Here is a 16,842-nt window from a genome sequence, read left to right as displayed (position 1 = left end):
TCATATCTTTCCCTTCAAGGAGCAAGTGTCTTTGAATTTCATGCCTGCAGTCACTGTCCGCAGTGATTCGGGACCCCAACCAAAGAAAATCTGTCACTGCTCCCACTTCTATTAGCCATGAAGTGATGGGACCTGATCAGTTCAGTTCAGTTGCTCAGTGGTGTCCGACTCTTTGTGACCCCATGGACTGCAGCACACCAGGCTTCCCTGTCCATCACCAACTCCAGGAGCTTACTCAAGCTCATGTCCATCAAGTCAGTGATGCCATCCAACCATCTCATCCTCTGTCATCCCGTTCTCCTCCTGCCTTCAATCTTTCACAGCATCAGGGTCTTTTCCAATGAGTCAGCTCTTCACATTAGGTGGCCAAAGTATTGCAGTTTCAGCTTTAGCAACAGTCCTTCCAACATTCAGGGCTGACTTCCCTTAGGATTGACTGATTTGATCTCCTTGATACAAGGGACTCTCAAAAGTCTTCTCCAGCACCACAATTCAAAAACATGAATTCTTCGGTGTTCGGCCTTCTCAAATGTCCAACTGTCACATCCATACGTGACTATTAGAAAAACCATACCTTTGACTAGACAGACCTTTGTCGACAAAGTAATGTCTCTACTTTGTGATATGCTGTCAAGGTTGGTCATAGCTTTTCTTCCAAGAAGCAAGCATCTTTTAATTTCATGGCTGCAGTCACCATCTATAGTGATTTTGGAGCCCCCCAAAATAAAGTCTCTCACTGTTTTCATTGTTTCCCCATCTATTTGCCATGAAGTGATGGGACCAGATGCCAGGATTTTAGTTTCAGTTCAATTCAGTTCAGTCGCTCAGTCGTGTCCGACTCTTTGCGACCCCATGAATCACAGCACGCCAGGCCTCCCTGTCCATCACCAACTCCCAGAGTTTACTCAAACTCATGTCCATCGAGTTGGTGAGGATTTTAGTTTACCGAATGCTGAATTTTAAGCCAGCTCTTTCACTCTCCTCCTTCACTTTCATCAAGAGGCTCTTTAGTTCTTCTTTGCTTTCTGCCATAAGGGTGGTGTTATCTGCATATCTGAGGTTATTGATATTTCTCCTAGCAATCTTGATTCCAGCTTGTGCTTCATCCAGGGTGTCATTTCACATGATGTACCCTGAATAGAAGTTAAATAAGCAGGGTGACAGTATACAGCCTTGACGTACTCCTTTCCTGATTTGGAACCAGTCTGTTTTTCCATATCCAGTTCTAACTGTTGCTTCTTGACCTGCCTACAGGTTTTTCAGGAGACAGATAATGTGGTCTGGTATTCCCATCTCTTTAAGAATTTTCCACAGTTCGTTGTGATACACACAGTCAAAGGCTTTAGTGTAGTCAATGAAGCAGCAGTAGATATTTTTTCTGGAATTCTCTTGCTTTCTCTATGATCCATACAGTTTGTATGTTGTCAACTGTACAACCAGTTTGTACATCTAAAAGTTCTCGGTTCACACACTGTTGAAGCCTAGCTTAAAGAATGTTGAGCATGACCTTGCTAGCTTGTGAAATGAATGAAATTTCACAGTAGATTGAATATTCTTTGGCATTGCCCTTCTTTGGGATTGGAACGAAAACTGACCTTTTCCAGTCCTATGGCCACTGCTGAGTTTTCCTAATTTGCAGCACTTTCACAGCATCATTTTTTTAGGATTTGAAATTGCTCAGCTGGAATTCCATTGCCTCCACTATCTTTGTTCATAGTAATGCTTCCTAAGGCCCACTTGGCTTCACACTCCAGGATGTCTGGCTCTAGGTGAGTGATCACACCATCATGGTCATTCAGGTCATTAAGACCTTTTTTGTACAGTTCTTCTACATATTCTTGTCACTTCTTCTTAATGTCTTCTGCTTCTGTTAGGTCCATGCTGTTTCTATCCTTTATTATGTTAATCTTTGCATGAAATGTTTCCTTGGTATCTCCAATTTTCTTGAGGAGATCTCTAGTCGTTCCCATTCTATCATTTCCCCCTATTTATTTGCACTATTCATTTAAGAAGACCTTCTCGTCACTCCTTGCTATTCTCTGGAACTGTGCATTCATTTGGGTATCAGTTCAGTTCCGTCGCTCAGTCGCGTCCAACTCTGCAACCCCATGGTTGCACTCCAGGCTTTCCTGTCCATCAACAACTCCCAGAGCTTGCTCAAACTCATGCGCACCGAGTCGGTGATGCCATCCAACCATCTCATGACAGCCACTTTGCATTCTTGTATTTCTTTTACTTTGGGATGGTTTTGGTCACTGCCTCCTGTACAGTGTTACACAACTCTGTCCATAGTTCTTCAGGCACTCTGTCTACCAGATCTAATCCCTTGAATCTATTCTTCCCCTCCACTGTATAATCATAAGAGATTTGACTTAGGTCATACCTGAATGACATTGTGGTTTTCCCTACTTTCTTCAATTTAAGCCAATATTTTGTGATAAGGAGCTCATGGTCTGAGCTATAGTCAGCTCCAGGTCTTGCATTTTACTGACTATACAGAAATTCTCCGTCTTCAGCTGCAAAGACATAATCTGCTTTGGCATTGACCATGTGGTGATGTCCATGTGTAGAGTCATCCTGTGTGTTGTTTGAAAATGGTGTTTGCTATGACCAGCATGTTCTCTTGACAGAACTCTGTTAGCCTTTGCCCTGCTTCATTTTGTACTCCAAGGCCAACTTCAGGTTCTTTGTCATTAGTGGTTGGGGCATAGACTTGGATTACTGTGATGTTGACTGGTTTGCCTTGGAAAGGAACTGAGATGATTCTGTTATTTTTGAGATTGCACCCAAGTACTACATTTCACATTTCAGACTCCTTTGTTGATAATGAGGGCTACTCCACTTCTTCTAAGGGATTCTTGCCCATAGTAGTAGATATAATGGTCATCTGAATTAAATTCGCCCATTCCTATCCATTTTAGTTCACTGATTCCTAAAATGTTGATATTCAATGTTTCCATCTCCTACTTGACTATATCATGGACCTAAAATTGATTCATGGACCTAAAATTGATTCATGGACCTAAAATTCCAGGTGCCTATGCAATATTGTTCTTTATAGCATCAGGCTTTACTTTCACCACCAGACACATCCACAGGTGAGCCTTGTTTCTACTTTGGCTCAGCCACTTCATTCTTTCTGGAGTTATTAGTAATTGCCCTCCATTCTTTCTCAGTAGCACTGGACATCTTCCAACCTGGGGGGCTCATCTTCTGGCGTCATATCTTTTTGCTTTTTCATACTGTTCTTGGGGTTCTCCGGGCAAGAATACTGGAGTGGGTTGCCACTTCCTCCTCCAGTGGACCACATTTTGTCAGAACTCTTCACTATGATCTGTCTCTTTTGGCTGACCCTGCATGGCATGGCTCATAGCTTCACTGAGTTATGCAAGCCCTTTCACCACGACAGGTCTTTGGGGGCTTGAAGGGGGCTTTGGGGATTATTATTAAGTAAAAGAAGAGTTACTGGAACACAAGCACTGATACACAGTGACAGCCCACCTGATAACTGAGCTGCCACTACGTGACCAGTGGGTGGGACATTCTGGACAAAGGGATGGTTCTTGGCCCAGGAGGACAGAGCGTGACGGCACAAGATTTCATCACACTTCTCGGAAGAGCATGCAATTGAAAACAGATGGATTGTTTATTTCTGGAATTTTTCACTTAATATGTTTGAAACACAGTTGACCCCTGTAACTGAAACTGCAGATAAGGAAGGACTACTGTGTACAAATGTCTGGAAAAACCTCCTTCTTCACCAGGTTGCTATAAGGCTCGTGCCCATAAGGGCTACTTACCCACTGTGTGGAGGAAGACGGTCAGCTGAATTCATTCAATCAGTCAACAATGTTACTGAACGCTTTCTACATGCTTGGCACTACTCTAGGTGCCATGGATATAGGGATACAGGCATGGAAGGAAAAAAGACAAAAAGCAAACAAAAAAACCAACATTGAGATCAGAAAGCTTACTTCCAGTTGGGGAGACAGGCCATAAAAATATGAAAACTATAAGCTATATCACATGGTGATATATATTATGGGGGAAAATTAAGTGGAGAAAAGAAATAGGGTGTTCTTGGAAGAAGGTGGAGGTTGCTATTTTAAAGAGGAAAGTCAGGAAGATTCAACTGAAATGGAGACACCTGAGCCAAACCTGAAGGTATCTAATGCAGTCTAACAGATGACCATAGCCTTAAGCTGCTTTCAAACAACATTTATTTTTAATCTCACAGTTTGTGTGTGTCAGGGGGCTGAGCATGGCTTAGCTGGACCCTCTGCTTCAGGGTCTCTTACAAGTCTTTAATTAAAATGTCTCATGGGGTTGGGGGGCTCACTCAAAAGCTCAGCTGGGGAGGGATCTGCTTCAAAGCTCACATGGTTGTTGTCAGAATTTCAATTCCTCTTCGGCATTCGACTGAGGGTCTTAATTCCTATTTAATCACCCATTATTTCCTTGTCATGTGGGTCTCTCTGACATAGGTTGTTGTCATTGTCCAGTTGCTCAATTTTGTCTGACTCTTTGCGACCCCGTGGACTCCAGCATGCCAGGCTTCCCTGTCCTTCACTATCTTCTGGAGTTTGCTCAAACTCATGTCCATTGAGTCAATGTAGTCACATCCAACCTTCTCATCCTCTGTTGCCCCCTTCTCCTGCCCTCAGTGTTTGCCAGCATCAGGGTCTTTTCCAATGAGTCTGCTCTTCGTATCAGGTGGGCAAATTATTGGAGCTTCAGCATCAGTCCTCGCATGGGAACTTTTGTCATCAAAGCCAGCAAGGGAAAGCATCTGCTATCAAGGTAGAAATTACTGCTTTATATAACCCAATCACAGAGTTGACATCTCCAGGCCTATGATAGATCCCACTCACACTCAATGGTTAGGAGATGAGGAGAAGGGGTCAATAGCAGGAGGCAGAATAACAATGGACCATCCGAGAAGCTCCCTGTCATAGAGGTGAAAGAGTGAGACATGGCGGAGCCCAGGGGGAGGAGTGTTACAGGCAGAAGGAATAAATGCAAAAGTCCTGGGTGGGAGCTTGCTGGGGTGTTCAAGGAACAGCAAGGAGGCTAGTGTGGCTGAAGTATAGTGAGAAAAGGGTAGGGGAAGAGAGATGAGCAGAGCAGGGTAGATAATGGGGGCCAGGTTACGTGGGACCTCTTGACTTTTACTTTAAATGAGAAGGGAATCACTGGAGGATTTAAAGCAGAGTAATGACATGAGCTGGCATTGTTCTGGATCCTCAATACTCAAAACTTTGGTCCAGGGACTAGTAGCATTGGCATCACTTAAAGCTCATTGCATTGTTGTTGTTTAGTCGTTCAGTCATGTCCGACCCCGTGGACTGTAGCCCACCAGGCTCCTCTGTCCATGAGATTTCTCAGGCAGGAATACTGGATCAGGTTGCCATTTCCTTCTCCAGGGGATCTTACCAACCCAGGGATGGAACCTGAGTCTCCCGCATTGGCAGGCGGGGTCCTTACCCCTGAGCCACGAGGGAAGCCCACTAAAGCTCACTAGCGACACAGAATCTCAGGCCCCACCCCAGACCAACTGCATCAGAAACTGTATTTAACAAGAGCCCCAGGTGAGCGGAATGCATAGTAAGTGGTGCCAGAATCACCTTGAGTGGTTGTTGAACTACAACTTGCTGGTCCCCCTAACTCCCCGAGTTTCTGATTTAGTAGATGGGGGTGGGGTCTGCAATTCTGCACTTGTAGCAAGAGCCCAGATGATGCTGATGCTGCCGGGCCTGGGGCCCTTCTTTAGAACCACTGGTCTACATGTGCCCCGTGCCAGGGCCCAGGGCCAAGTAAGAGAAAATCCCTATCTTGACATGGCTCACAGCCTCAGACCTTTCTCCAGCCTCTGTGGGGGAGATCACACATCAGATCCGAAGCTCCTTCCCTCCCATAAATTCCAAGAAGGTAGGTTTTATATGCTGCCCCTTGAAATCACATCACTGATGTGGTCTCTTGCTTACCCTGGTGTCCTGTTTCATTTCTGTAGTTAAATCCCATCTCTGTGTCTCCTAGTCACAGTGGAGAGAGGGAACAGGTGGTCACCAGCTCCCTGCTAATAACTCTTCATATGTTTGCAGCCCATTATTAAATCGCCCTCAGATTTTCCTTCTTGAAGGCTAAATAATTATCTACCCTTCTCTGAATCACAGGGCGGAGAGGGCTGGGCTGACGATAGCTACCAGCCTCAGTCAGGAGCGTATGTGGTAGAAATTCTTGAACCTGTGTAGGGGCTGGAGGTGATACGGGGAGCTTCAACAGGATTTCAAAGGCTAGACCTTCAGACTCCTTCATCTGAGCAAGAGCCTGAGAAGTGATGTCAGCAGACAGCAGGCAAGATAAGGAGATGTTCAGTGGGATGCAGGGATCAGCTGGAGGTCAAGCATCACTGGTGAGTCAAACATCTTCAGGGCTTATGGGCACCATCAGGCCTCCATGCAACCTCCCATCTGATCCTTTGAAGCCAGTGTTAACGATACTCCCGGGGTAGCCTGGCTGGTGGTGATCATCTTCCTCGGTGGGAGTGTGTGACCTTCATAAAGATGATGTTCTAGTGTGCAGAGGTCAAGGTCAACATTTGGACCACCTGCATCAGTGTACCCTAGGAGGCTTGTTAGGAAATGCACATTCCCCAGACCCCACTGCACCAGAATTTCGGGTGCGGAGTTTAAGAATGGGGAAATTAACAAGACAGCCCCTCCCCACTCTTCTGTGCAGTCAGGTTTGAGAATGAATATCCTAGTGTGTGATACGGCTCCCTCTCTTCCCTTTCTTGGCCATGAACAGGAAAGGACAATGGTTCAGGGTAAACGAAACATCTACTCTAGCAATTAGTAATAATAAAGTGACTTGTTTGGGTGGTGTGTATATATTTTGGAAGTAAAAAGTAGTAATAGCATTTCTTGAGACCTTCCTCGGTGGCAGGCACTGTACTAAGGAATGAATAGATGGTGGCCTGTAGAATCCTCATCTCCAGGAAACAGTGACTCTTAGCATCCCATTCACAGAGGAGGGAGTGGAGGTGCTCAGAAGGTGTGAAATCACACAGCTGCTAAGTAGCAGGTGGCATGACTTAGACCCAGGTCCAACTGCCCCCAGAGGTGAGGACTTTAACCTCCAAGTTATCCCTTCCTCCTCCCTAACACACTCTTCCCTTCCAATTGTAAAACAGGAAGAGGCACTATAGTTGCAGATTAAGCATATGCTACGGGGGAAAGAAGCCACTAGTTCTGAATTACGTGCTAGCGTTTCACATGCATTTTTCTCATTGGCCTCATCTCATACCTTCCCTGGGAGAGAAGCATTATACCCATTCTGCAGGTGAGGAAAACTAAGGTTCCCTAGGGATTAAATGGCTTGCCTGAGGCCACACAGTTATTTTGTGGGTGAGGTTGGCCTCAAAGCTTTCAGACCATACTGCCCCTGGTGAGGATTGGGGACGAAAGAGGTCTGACTCCTACGCAGGGTTCCTCAGAGGGTTACTCTGGGATGTCAGCCCTGGGGCCGCCCTTCCTATTTCCAGACCAGCTGTTTAATTATCCCAGAGACTTCTTATTTCCACGGTGTTCAGAAACACTGCCCAGGCTTGGCGCTAAATGGCATACTCTGGAAGCTGTATAATTAAAACTGACTTGGGAGACGATGCTGTCAGCCCGTAGGGCAGAAATAGAAAGTCACCTAACCAGAATGTGGGTTGCCCGTATGGATGCCACCAACTGCTTTTGTTCTGGTGCTTTTGATTATAATAGGTATCCTGAGGTCTGTGGTTTACAGAGCCACCTCTCACTGCCTTCTTAGGGATCATAAAAAGAAAATCATTATTATGTGCCTGCCTCTGCCATCCAGGGCTGGGTCTCTGAGGGAAGAAGGTGAGAGGCCAGGTTCTTTTTAGACCCTGTAGATAGAGATGAGCCCAGGAGTGCCACCAGGAGGTGACTGAAGCCTCATCTCCTGATCTTCAACTCTGTCCATCTGTGTTAGGAGGGGCTAAACATGAACCATTGACATCTCCTGCCCATTGGCATCTCCATCTGAGTGTTCCACTGCCATATCATTATGGGCATTTTTGGTTGTTGTTTTGTCTCCCAGAACCTTTCTTAGAGAACTGCTTCTCCTCCTCTCTGGGTCCTTGTGAGGTCATGCTGGCTCATGATACCTACATGTCTGGTCACCTGGCCCAGGCTGATTCAGACACAGCGCTGGATCCTCTAGACATGGTGCTTGGTCCAGAGGTAGGCACGTGACCTAAGCAGGATCAATTAGAGTTTTTCCCTATGATTGCGTACAAAGTCTCTCTTCCCTTTGTAGCATAAACTGTCAAAATATAAACTCAAGGCACTAGTGGCCATTTTTCTGCCATATGAATCAAACCTACGTCAGGGGGCAAAAAATCCAGTGTTCCGAGAGAACCTGTGAAGAGGTGAGATATGGAAAGAAAGTGATTTCATTGCAGCCCTAAATCCAGCCGTGACTGGGATTTGCCCTTGGCCTTCCAAGTTAATGAGCCCATAAGTTCTTTTTGGCTCAAGTTGAATTGAACTGGGTTTCTTTCAGGAACCCTAGACAATACATATCTGAGGTTCAACATATTCAAACACAAAACCTGAATTCCTCTCCCTGCAAACCTGCCCTCCTCCAGCCTCTCCTGCCTTCCACACCCTTATCATTGTTTATTCACTTTCAGCCATTGATACACTGCCATGACCTTGGTTTGGACTCCCACTGCTTCTTACCTGGTTTGCTGCATCAGTCTCTCTGCCTTCAGGCTTGTCTACTCTGTGCCCACAGGCACACACACACACCCCCACACACATTCATGCCAAAATCTTTCTCAACCTCACTCTACTGATCTTCTACTGGGGAACTTACAAGGCTACCAGATATCTGGCCCCTCCTACTTGTTAAATCTCACCTGGCACCTCCCTCCCCTCACTTTAACCTTTAGTTACCTCTAGCTACCTGGAGTTGCCACTCTGACCTCTAAGCAACCTCCAGGGGTTTGTAATCCTTTCTCTGCCAGGGACTTCCTGCCAGTCTTTTGAAGCCTATAGACCCCACCTTGGAATAATGTCTTTTCAACATAGAGTAGGATATATAGGATTATAGTGAAATTATACTGATATACATTTATCAAAATATTAAAACCAAATTTAAATGTAAATATGGTAATGTGTGTGCTTCTTCAGGCTTCCCTGGTAGCTCAGCTGGTAAAGAAGCCACCTGCAATGCAGGAGACCCTGGTTTGATCCCCTGGAAAAGGGACAGGCTAGCCACTCCAGTATTCTTGGGCTTCCCTGGTGGCTCAGATGGTAAGGAATCTGCCTGCATTGCAGGAGACCTGGGTTCGATCCCCGGGTTGGGAAGATTCCCTGGAGGAGGGCATGGCAAACCACTCCAGTTTTCTTGCCTGGAGAATCCCATGGACAGAGGAGCCTGGAGGGCACAGTCCAGGGGGTCACAAAGAGTCAGACACAACTGAGCGACAAAGCACAGCTTCTTTATTAATGCATTAAACAGAAAGATCTAGCATGGAGGCCCAATAATGGGTGTAATTTTCAAACAGTAAAGAGTGTCAATGAAATGTCAAGTTATAAAAAAAAAAAAAAAGAAAGAAATGTCAAGTTATTTGCAACAACTGTAATGTGATAGGAGTATACATGATTTGTGTTGGTGACAAAGTCCCAGGTAGGGCTTCCCTGGTAGCTTGGCTGGTAAAGAATCCGCCTGCAATTCAGGAAACCCCAGTTCGATTCCTGGGTTGTGAAGATCCGCTGAAGAAGGGATAGGCTACCTACTCCGATATTCTTGGGCTTCCCTTATGGCTCAGCTGGTAAAGAACCCACCTGCAATGTGGCAGACCTGGTTCAATCACTGGGTTGGGAAGATCCCCTGGAGAAGGGAAAGGCTACCAACTCCAGTATTCTGGCCTGGAAAATTCCATGGACTGGATAGTCCATGGGGTCGCAAAGAGTTGGGCATGACTGAGCAACTTTCACTTTAAAGTGACCATGAAGATTTAACTTTATGCCTTTCTATAAGTTTATGGACTCCCCCATCCCAATTAAGCACCTCTGAGGTCTAGAATAATCTCTCCATTTTCGGTTCTTTGGGATTCAGCTTAAGATCACCCTCAGATGGTAAAGAGTCTGCCTGCAATGCAGGAGACCCGGGTTCGATCCCTGGGTCAGAAAGATTCCCCTGGAGAAGGAAACGGCACCCACTCCAGTATTCTTGCCTGGAGAATTCCATGGACAGAGGAGCCTGGTGGGCTACAGTCCATGGGGTCACTAAGAGTTGGACATGATTGAGCGACTAACACTTCACACTTAAGGTCATCCCTCAAGAAGAATTCTCTGACTCTCACCACACTAGCTTGGGGCCCCTACTTGGTACCCTGACAGCCCCCTGGACCTCCCTTTATCACACCACAGGTCACATGCAATTCCACACATTTGTCCTGGCCTGGGGCTTCTATCCTGAGATCCGTGAAGGTGCCAGCTGCCTTGTCCAAACAGGCGCAGCCTTGGTCTGAGTCCAGGCTACATCTCAAAGCTGGACTGCGGACGCCCTGTAGGGCAGGGAGAGGCTCTCAGAGCTGGAGACCCTGAAGTGACTTCTAGCACTCCCCTGATGAATGACGCAGGACCCATTTCATGTTCCTTCTTTCACTGGAAGCAGGATGGTGCAGCCCTAAACGGTTGGACCTTTCCAGTCAACCAGATCTGCAGTTTTCTCCTGTCTCCATCACTTTCTCCCTGTTTACTTTGGGTGACTCCCTTCCCCTCTAGGAACTTCAACTTCTTCACTTGAAAAATGGGGTGATGATAGTACCCACTTTGTAGGGCTCTGGTGAGGATTATACAAGAACATATGTGAATGAATTGGAGGCACCCACATTAGCTAATAATACCATCATGTATTTATTCAACAAGCATTTATTGTGCACCCGTTGCCTGCCAGCTGCTTGATATACATGAGTTTTATTGATGTAATTCCAGGGGTATGTTCTCTTATCCCCATTTCAAATAAACTTCTTCATTGGAGGAGGGGTGTTTGATATTCTTAGACAGCTTTAAATTTTTACAGATTAAAGAATCAAACTAACCCTAAGGATTTCACCCCCCCTCCCCCCAATATCCGCCAGTGGCTAGGAAAGGATTTGGGTTTAGGGAGTCTAGACTTGAATTCCAGCTTCTTGACGCTATATGTACAGCCCCTGGGAAACTTCACGGCTCTGCGCCTCCTTTTTTTTTCTCATCTAAAAGCGTGGAACAGTAACAGTACCCACCTCAAGCCTATCAGAGAATTAAATGATTGAATTTGTTGTGAAAGGTTTTAAAAGGTGTAAAGCCCTGCCTGGCACACAGTCTCGAAAAGTTTAGCTAATCCTCACAGGAACACCTGGGAAACTCCTCCACTTCCCTCAAGTCCCCTGGGGGAGCACCCATCCCAGGAGGAACCCCTCTTCTGTGAAGCCCTTGCCCCACCAAACATCATTTCCCATCACTGCAAAAGAAACATCGTGGATACACACCAAGTTTTGGGAGTGCAGACCACGTGGCTTCACATGCCAGAGCCACCAGCTCCCAGCTGTCCTGTCTTGGTAGTGACTGTCCCTCTGTGCATCTCAATGTCCCCATCCGTAAACTGGGGAGAGCTGCTGTGCCCCCCTCAGCAAGCTAAGAGGAGTCAGGCACTCTGCTGGGCTTCCTAGGTGGGTTCAGTGGTAAAGATTCCACCTGCAATGCAGGAGACACAAGAGACCTGGTTCGATCCCTGGGTCTGGAGGATCCCTTGGAGGAGGGAACCGCAGCCCACTCCAGTATTCTTGCCTGGAGAATCCCATGGACAGGGGACTGAGCATCCACACTCACTAGCACTCTGCCAGACATAGAGGAGTGAGCAAGGCAGTGGAGGACAAGACGAAATGCTTGAGCGAGATGCCTGCGAAATCATAAGCACTCGACATATGTTACATGCCATGTGCTACAAATGAAATATTATCATACTTAGAAATGTATATGTCTGCTCGATATTTACACGAAATATTTACACATATGTGTATTACACCTTTTGTTCATAACTTCCGCGTTCATTTCCTCATTTACTCCAACAAAAAAACAGTCCTGGAGGATAGGCAGGGCAGAGATTTTATGCTGTTTTTATTGATGAAAAGACAGAGTCGCTGCAAGGTTACATGGTTGGTAAACTGGTACCTGGCAACTGAAGATGTCTGGACATTTAAAAGAGAACCTGCGGAGGGCAATGTTCCACCTCAGGAGAGCCAGCCCCAGCTCTATGGCCTTGGGGTGGGAGGACCGGTTTGGGGGAAGCCTCCAGGCCCAGGACGCTCCAGCCACGCGGGCAGGCAAGCTGGCTGGTGGACACGCCCGGGGGCGCACGCTCGCTGGCGCGGAGCTTCCCGAGGGCTGAGACGCGCAGGACGCCGGGCGCGACGCTGGGTGGCGCTGCTGGGCCGCCCCGCGCCAGACCTGTTGCGCCCAGGGCGCAAGTCGAGCAGGTTTAGGGTAAAGGGGCGCTCCGGTCTCTCCGCGCGCCCCTGCCGTCCTCGCCAGTGCATCTCCCTCGGGGCGCCCAAGGCCCCATCTTAACTTGAGGCTTCCATTCGCTTGGCCTCTGCGTTCCTCACCGCAACAGTTCTAGGCGCGTCGGGTGGGGCGGGAATAAAGTTTTTCCATCCCGGTCTAGGAAAGGGCTGGATGGGGAGGACCCTCCCGGCTCCAGACTCTGCGGCGGGCTGGACCGTGCCCTTTCAGCTTCACGGCCGCCCCGGGGGCCCTGCTCTCGGTAGGTGCCAGCCCCGGTGCCGACCGGATGGGCTGACCCGCGCACCGCCCCCTCCCACCTCCTTGCCCGTCCCGGTCCCCTCCCCCGCCTCTGGCGCTCCCGGGCCCCAGCGTCTCCGGCCCCGCCTGCGCTGGGGTCGCTGCAGTCCCCGCGGCTGCCCCGGGCTCCCTCCCCAGGCGGCCCGGCCTTAATCCCGCCTGGGGAGCGCCTCGGGGGGAGCGCGGGACGGCGAGGGAGGCCGAGGCGGGGGCCCTGGGCGCCCGAGCTCTCCCAACCTGGGAGGCGGCCCCGACTCCCGGAGCCGGAACGCAGGGGAAGGCAAGGACGGGGCGGCCGGCGGAGGGGCGGGCGCCGCTCATCAGCCACGCCAGTCACGTCTGGGGCCACCCGGCTGCCTTTTTCTTCCTTTCCCCCTTTGCTTTCTCCCCTCTCTCCGGTTGGCGAGGGCAAAGTGGCCGTGGCGGCGCCATGCCCGGGCCGGAGTGAGTGCGTGCGGGCGAAAATGGCGTACATCCAGGTAGGGCTGAGGCCGGGGGGCCAGGTCCGCGATGTGGGGTGAGGGGGGTGCCGCGCCCCCTCCGACTGTGAGCGCGCGGAAGGGAGGGCACACGGCTGGGCTGCCACAAACTTGCCTCGAGAAAAAGGGTGCCCGAGCGCAAGGCAACCTGTGCAGCAGCGGGGGTGCGCCCCAGGAGAAGAGGCTGGGGACCCCCCCACACCCTGGGATGAAGGGCCCCAAGTGGACTCCGCACGAGCGCCCTCGCCTCCTGGGGAAGGAATGGGGGTGGGGCGGACTTTTCTTCCCCCCTCCCCCCACCCCGTCCCTCGGGCACCCCACCCCAGGGGAGGGGCCGCTGGGAGGGCGGCCCGGGGCGCGCCTGCCGCCCGGCCCGCCAGCCGCCGTTGCCTTGGTGACGACTCCGGCTAATTGGCCGGCGGAGCGAGCCGGAGGCAGCTGTTCCGGCCGGGAGGGACAAGGACATCGTCTCTCCCGGGCACTGGGTGCTGAGGGGTGGGGGGCACCCCGGAGGCGCGCTGGTCGTGTTGGGGGGCAGCCGATTACTTTGGGCCATTGCCTTGGGAGTTGTGGACCCCCCCCCACCCCGCCGCTTCATCTTGGGGACACCCCGCAAGAATCCTTAGGCTGAAATAATTTCCAGGCACCTTTTCTTGGGGAGGGCATGCTTGACTAAGAGACCTGTCTCCTCAGTATGAGGGGGGAAGCGGCGACTGGGCAGCGCCAAGGTCATGCGGTCAGACCCGTTGAGCTGCTTGCTTCTGGTACTGGCTCCGTTGCCCCTGGCAGTGATACCAACGGGCTCCTACATTCAGGGTGCCTCTGGGCTGGCTTCTGCCCTCGCCCACCACTGGAGGGGCTTCTGGTCCCTCCTCCCCCTTTGGCTCACACACCCCCTCATCCTGTCCTTAGACTTTTCCACCTGCCAGGAACTCTGCCCTGCCATCTGCCCATAGCCGCCCCATCCCTCTCCTGGCTCAGATTCGCTCCATTGACTTCCCTTTCATGGAATCATTAGGTCATCTTTTCAAGTTCAATGAAGGTCACATTTACTGATCACCTACTGTGGGGATGTTGTTGGGGGGAGTGGCCACTGAACACATTCCCGGAACACTTGGGTGACATGTAATACGTGTGGGCACCGGGAACACAGCTGAGAAGGCGGCATGGTCCCTGCCCATCAGGGACTGCGCACTGAGGCATGAACCATGTTAGAACGGGCTTCTACGGTTCTTAATGCCTGTCTTCGGCACCCAGTAATGAAGTGCCTTGCCCAAGGCCACCCAGGGGCTAAGAGGTAGTGGTGAGGCCTACAGGGGGGTGGGATGGGGATTGGTGAGGGATTTGTTAAGCATCTGGTATGAGGATAGCCTGGTGATGTTGACTTTTCTCCTAGAACAAGGTGTTTAACTTTTTCTGTAAAGGCCTATATAGTAAATATTTTACTATATTTACTATAAAATATAGTAAATATTTTCTTTCTTCGAGGGCTGAGGGGTCTATGTCACACTTCACCTCTTGATTATGACACTACACAGAGACACCAGTAAATGAATGGGCATGGCTATGTGTAAATAAAACTTTATTTGTGGACACTGAAACTGAATTTCATATACTTTGTGCAAGTCAAGAAGTATTCATCTCGAAAGTTTTTTCAACCAATTAAAAAATGTACAAACCCTTCCTAGCTGGAGGGCCATAGAAAAACAGGCTGCAGGCTGAATTTGGTCTTTGAGTCATAGCTTGCACCCCCTGTTCTAGAATATCTGGGCTTTCCTTCCTCCTCTTTTTTTTTTTTTTTTTTTTTCTGGCTTGAATCAGTTCTCCTCCATTGGGTCAAACACTTGAGCCGGAGTCCCAAAGACTCAGCACGCTTGGGAGCCTCAGCGCATCTCCCCTTTCCTCTTCATCTTGCTTGGTTTCTCTGCCCCCTAACACTCACCTTGCACATGGGCCTTGTGAAAGCTGCATGGTTGTTCCTAGGCGGGACCCCTAAGGTAGCCTTGCCTCTGCTCATCATGGTTTAAGAAATGCTTCTCTTTTGATCACTATATACTCAGGAAATGCCTTCCTGTGAGCCTGGATCATTGTGAAAAAAGCACCCCTTTATCCCTGCACTTTACCATAAGCATGTTAAAGTACTTTCTCATGCAAGCCCCGTGAGGGCATAGCTGTTTACTGCTTTCTTCGCCTCACCACTCTGTCGGCCAGGACAGTCCCCGGTGCCTGGAAGGATCCAACTGGACTTGACAAACCGCCTGGTTCTCATAAGCCACAGAAAGCATGCAGAATCTAGGCAGCACAGAGCCTTTCCATAGTGTCCTAGCTTAGCCCTTTCATTAAAGGAAAGAGGACTGAGGCTCAGACTCCCAACTTGCCTGAGTCACGTGACTGGCCACTGGCGAGGCCAGGACTAGGGCCTCTCTCGTCCCTTGTGATTGGTGTCCAAGACTTTTTTCCCCCAAACTGCAGTAAATCCCTTATCACTTCAAGGATTTTGAGTTTTTCACGAGCTATGTACTACCTGTGATGTTATTTACTTAATTTCTTTTCTATAAATGGACTTGTGCTTTATTTTAACTTTAACATGAAAAGGAAACATCATGTCACTACCATAATAGAAAACCAGGGTCACCTGATAGAAACTGAATGCAATAGGAAAAATACAATGAGAATAATGCCACATTCTTGGATTCTAGCTAGCTAGTCTGTCTGCAAGGCTCTGAGCTGGGGTCTGCTGTCTGTTTAAAAAGGAAGGCAGGGGTGGGATTTGCAACTGTTAGAAAGATGTTACATACAGTGATACCAAATTAAGACCTTCTTCACCTTGCAAAAGAATTGAGAAAGATGATTAGCTTTCTCCCTCTTGATTCAAAGTTCTGAGTTCCATGGGAGACTCCGCCTAACCTATCTGGTTTACTTGGCCTTTTGGAAAACTGTGAAGACCCTTCCCAGAAAGGGGGTGGGGGGAGCCTGTGCCTTGGGAACTGGTTAGAAGAGGCTGGGGTGGGGGTGGGGCTGAAGATGGAAGGGAGCCCCTCCCTTCTTCCCGGGAACTAGACTATGGCTTTCTTTTCCGCTCCCTCTATTTGTGGGTGGTCATATGAAGCTCCCCACCATTGGACCAGAATTGGAAGGTAGGGCCTCTGGGAGGGTGGGGGAGCCAAGAGACATCTATGCTGTGCCTGCTTGCAAGTTAGCTAATCATGTCCTTCTGGGTTGGCTTCATGGCTATTTCTGTATAGGAAGGTTTGCTCCTCTCCTGAAGTGTGGCTGCATTGGATAGCATGACTATCTATCCACCCGCTCTGATTCATAACAGCATACGGTGCAAATCAAATCGAAATGCTAAAGTTTCCCATTTATTCGGTGTTGGTTAGCCAGGAGGCTACCAGCAGCCCTGAAGGTAGCAGCACCTTGTTAGGAGGTCAGCTCCCTTCCCAGGATGGTAAGTGGAAAGAAGCAGGGCTTGGTTGTTTTTGTTTGTTTTTTTCTTT

At 49.1% G+C, this 16,842-nt stretch overlaps 1 protein-coding gene across 5 annotated transcripts in view; it reads left to right on the top strand.

The window, feature by feature from the left end:
- Nucleotides 1-12,725: 12,725 nt before the first annotated feature.
- SYT17 (synaptotagmin 17) overlaps nucleotides 12,726-16,842 on the top strand; it is an 82,926-nt gene continuing 78,809 nt past the window's right edge. Inside the window, exons 1-2 of one of the 5 annotated variants that reach the window (XM_043914418.1) lie at nucleotides 12,761-12,828; nucleotides 16,591-16,793. In XM_043914418.1, the coding sequence (XP_043770353.1) occupies nucleotides 16,691-16,793 (103 nt within the window). In that variant the 5' untranslated portion in view covers nucleotides 12,761-12,828; nucleotides 16,591-16,690. Of the gene's footprint in view, nucleotides 12,829-12,914; nucleotides 13,346-16,500; nucleotides 16,794-16,842 lie in introns of those variants that run through there. The other 4 variants (XM_043914419.1, XM_043914421.1, XM_043914417.1 and 1 more) reach the window with 4 other exon arrangements.

This window comes from Cervus elaphus, chromosome 10, assembly GCF_910594005.1.
Source record: "Cervus elaphus chromosome 10, mCerEla1.1, whole genome shotgun sequence".
NCBI classification, from domain to species: domain Eukaryota; kingdom Metazoa; phylum Chordata; class Mammalia; order Artiodactyla; family Cervidae; genus Cervus; species Cervus elaphus.
This window is presented reverse-complemented; position numbering and strand designations above follow the sequence as displayed.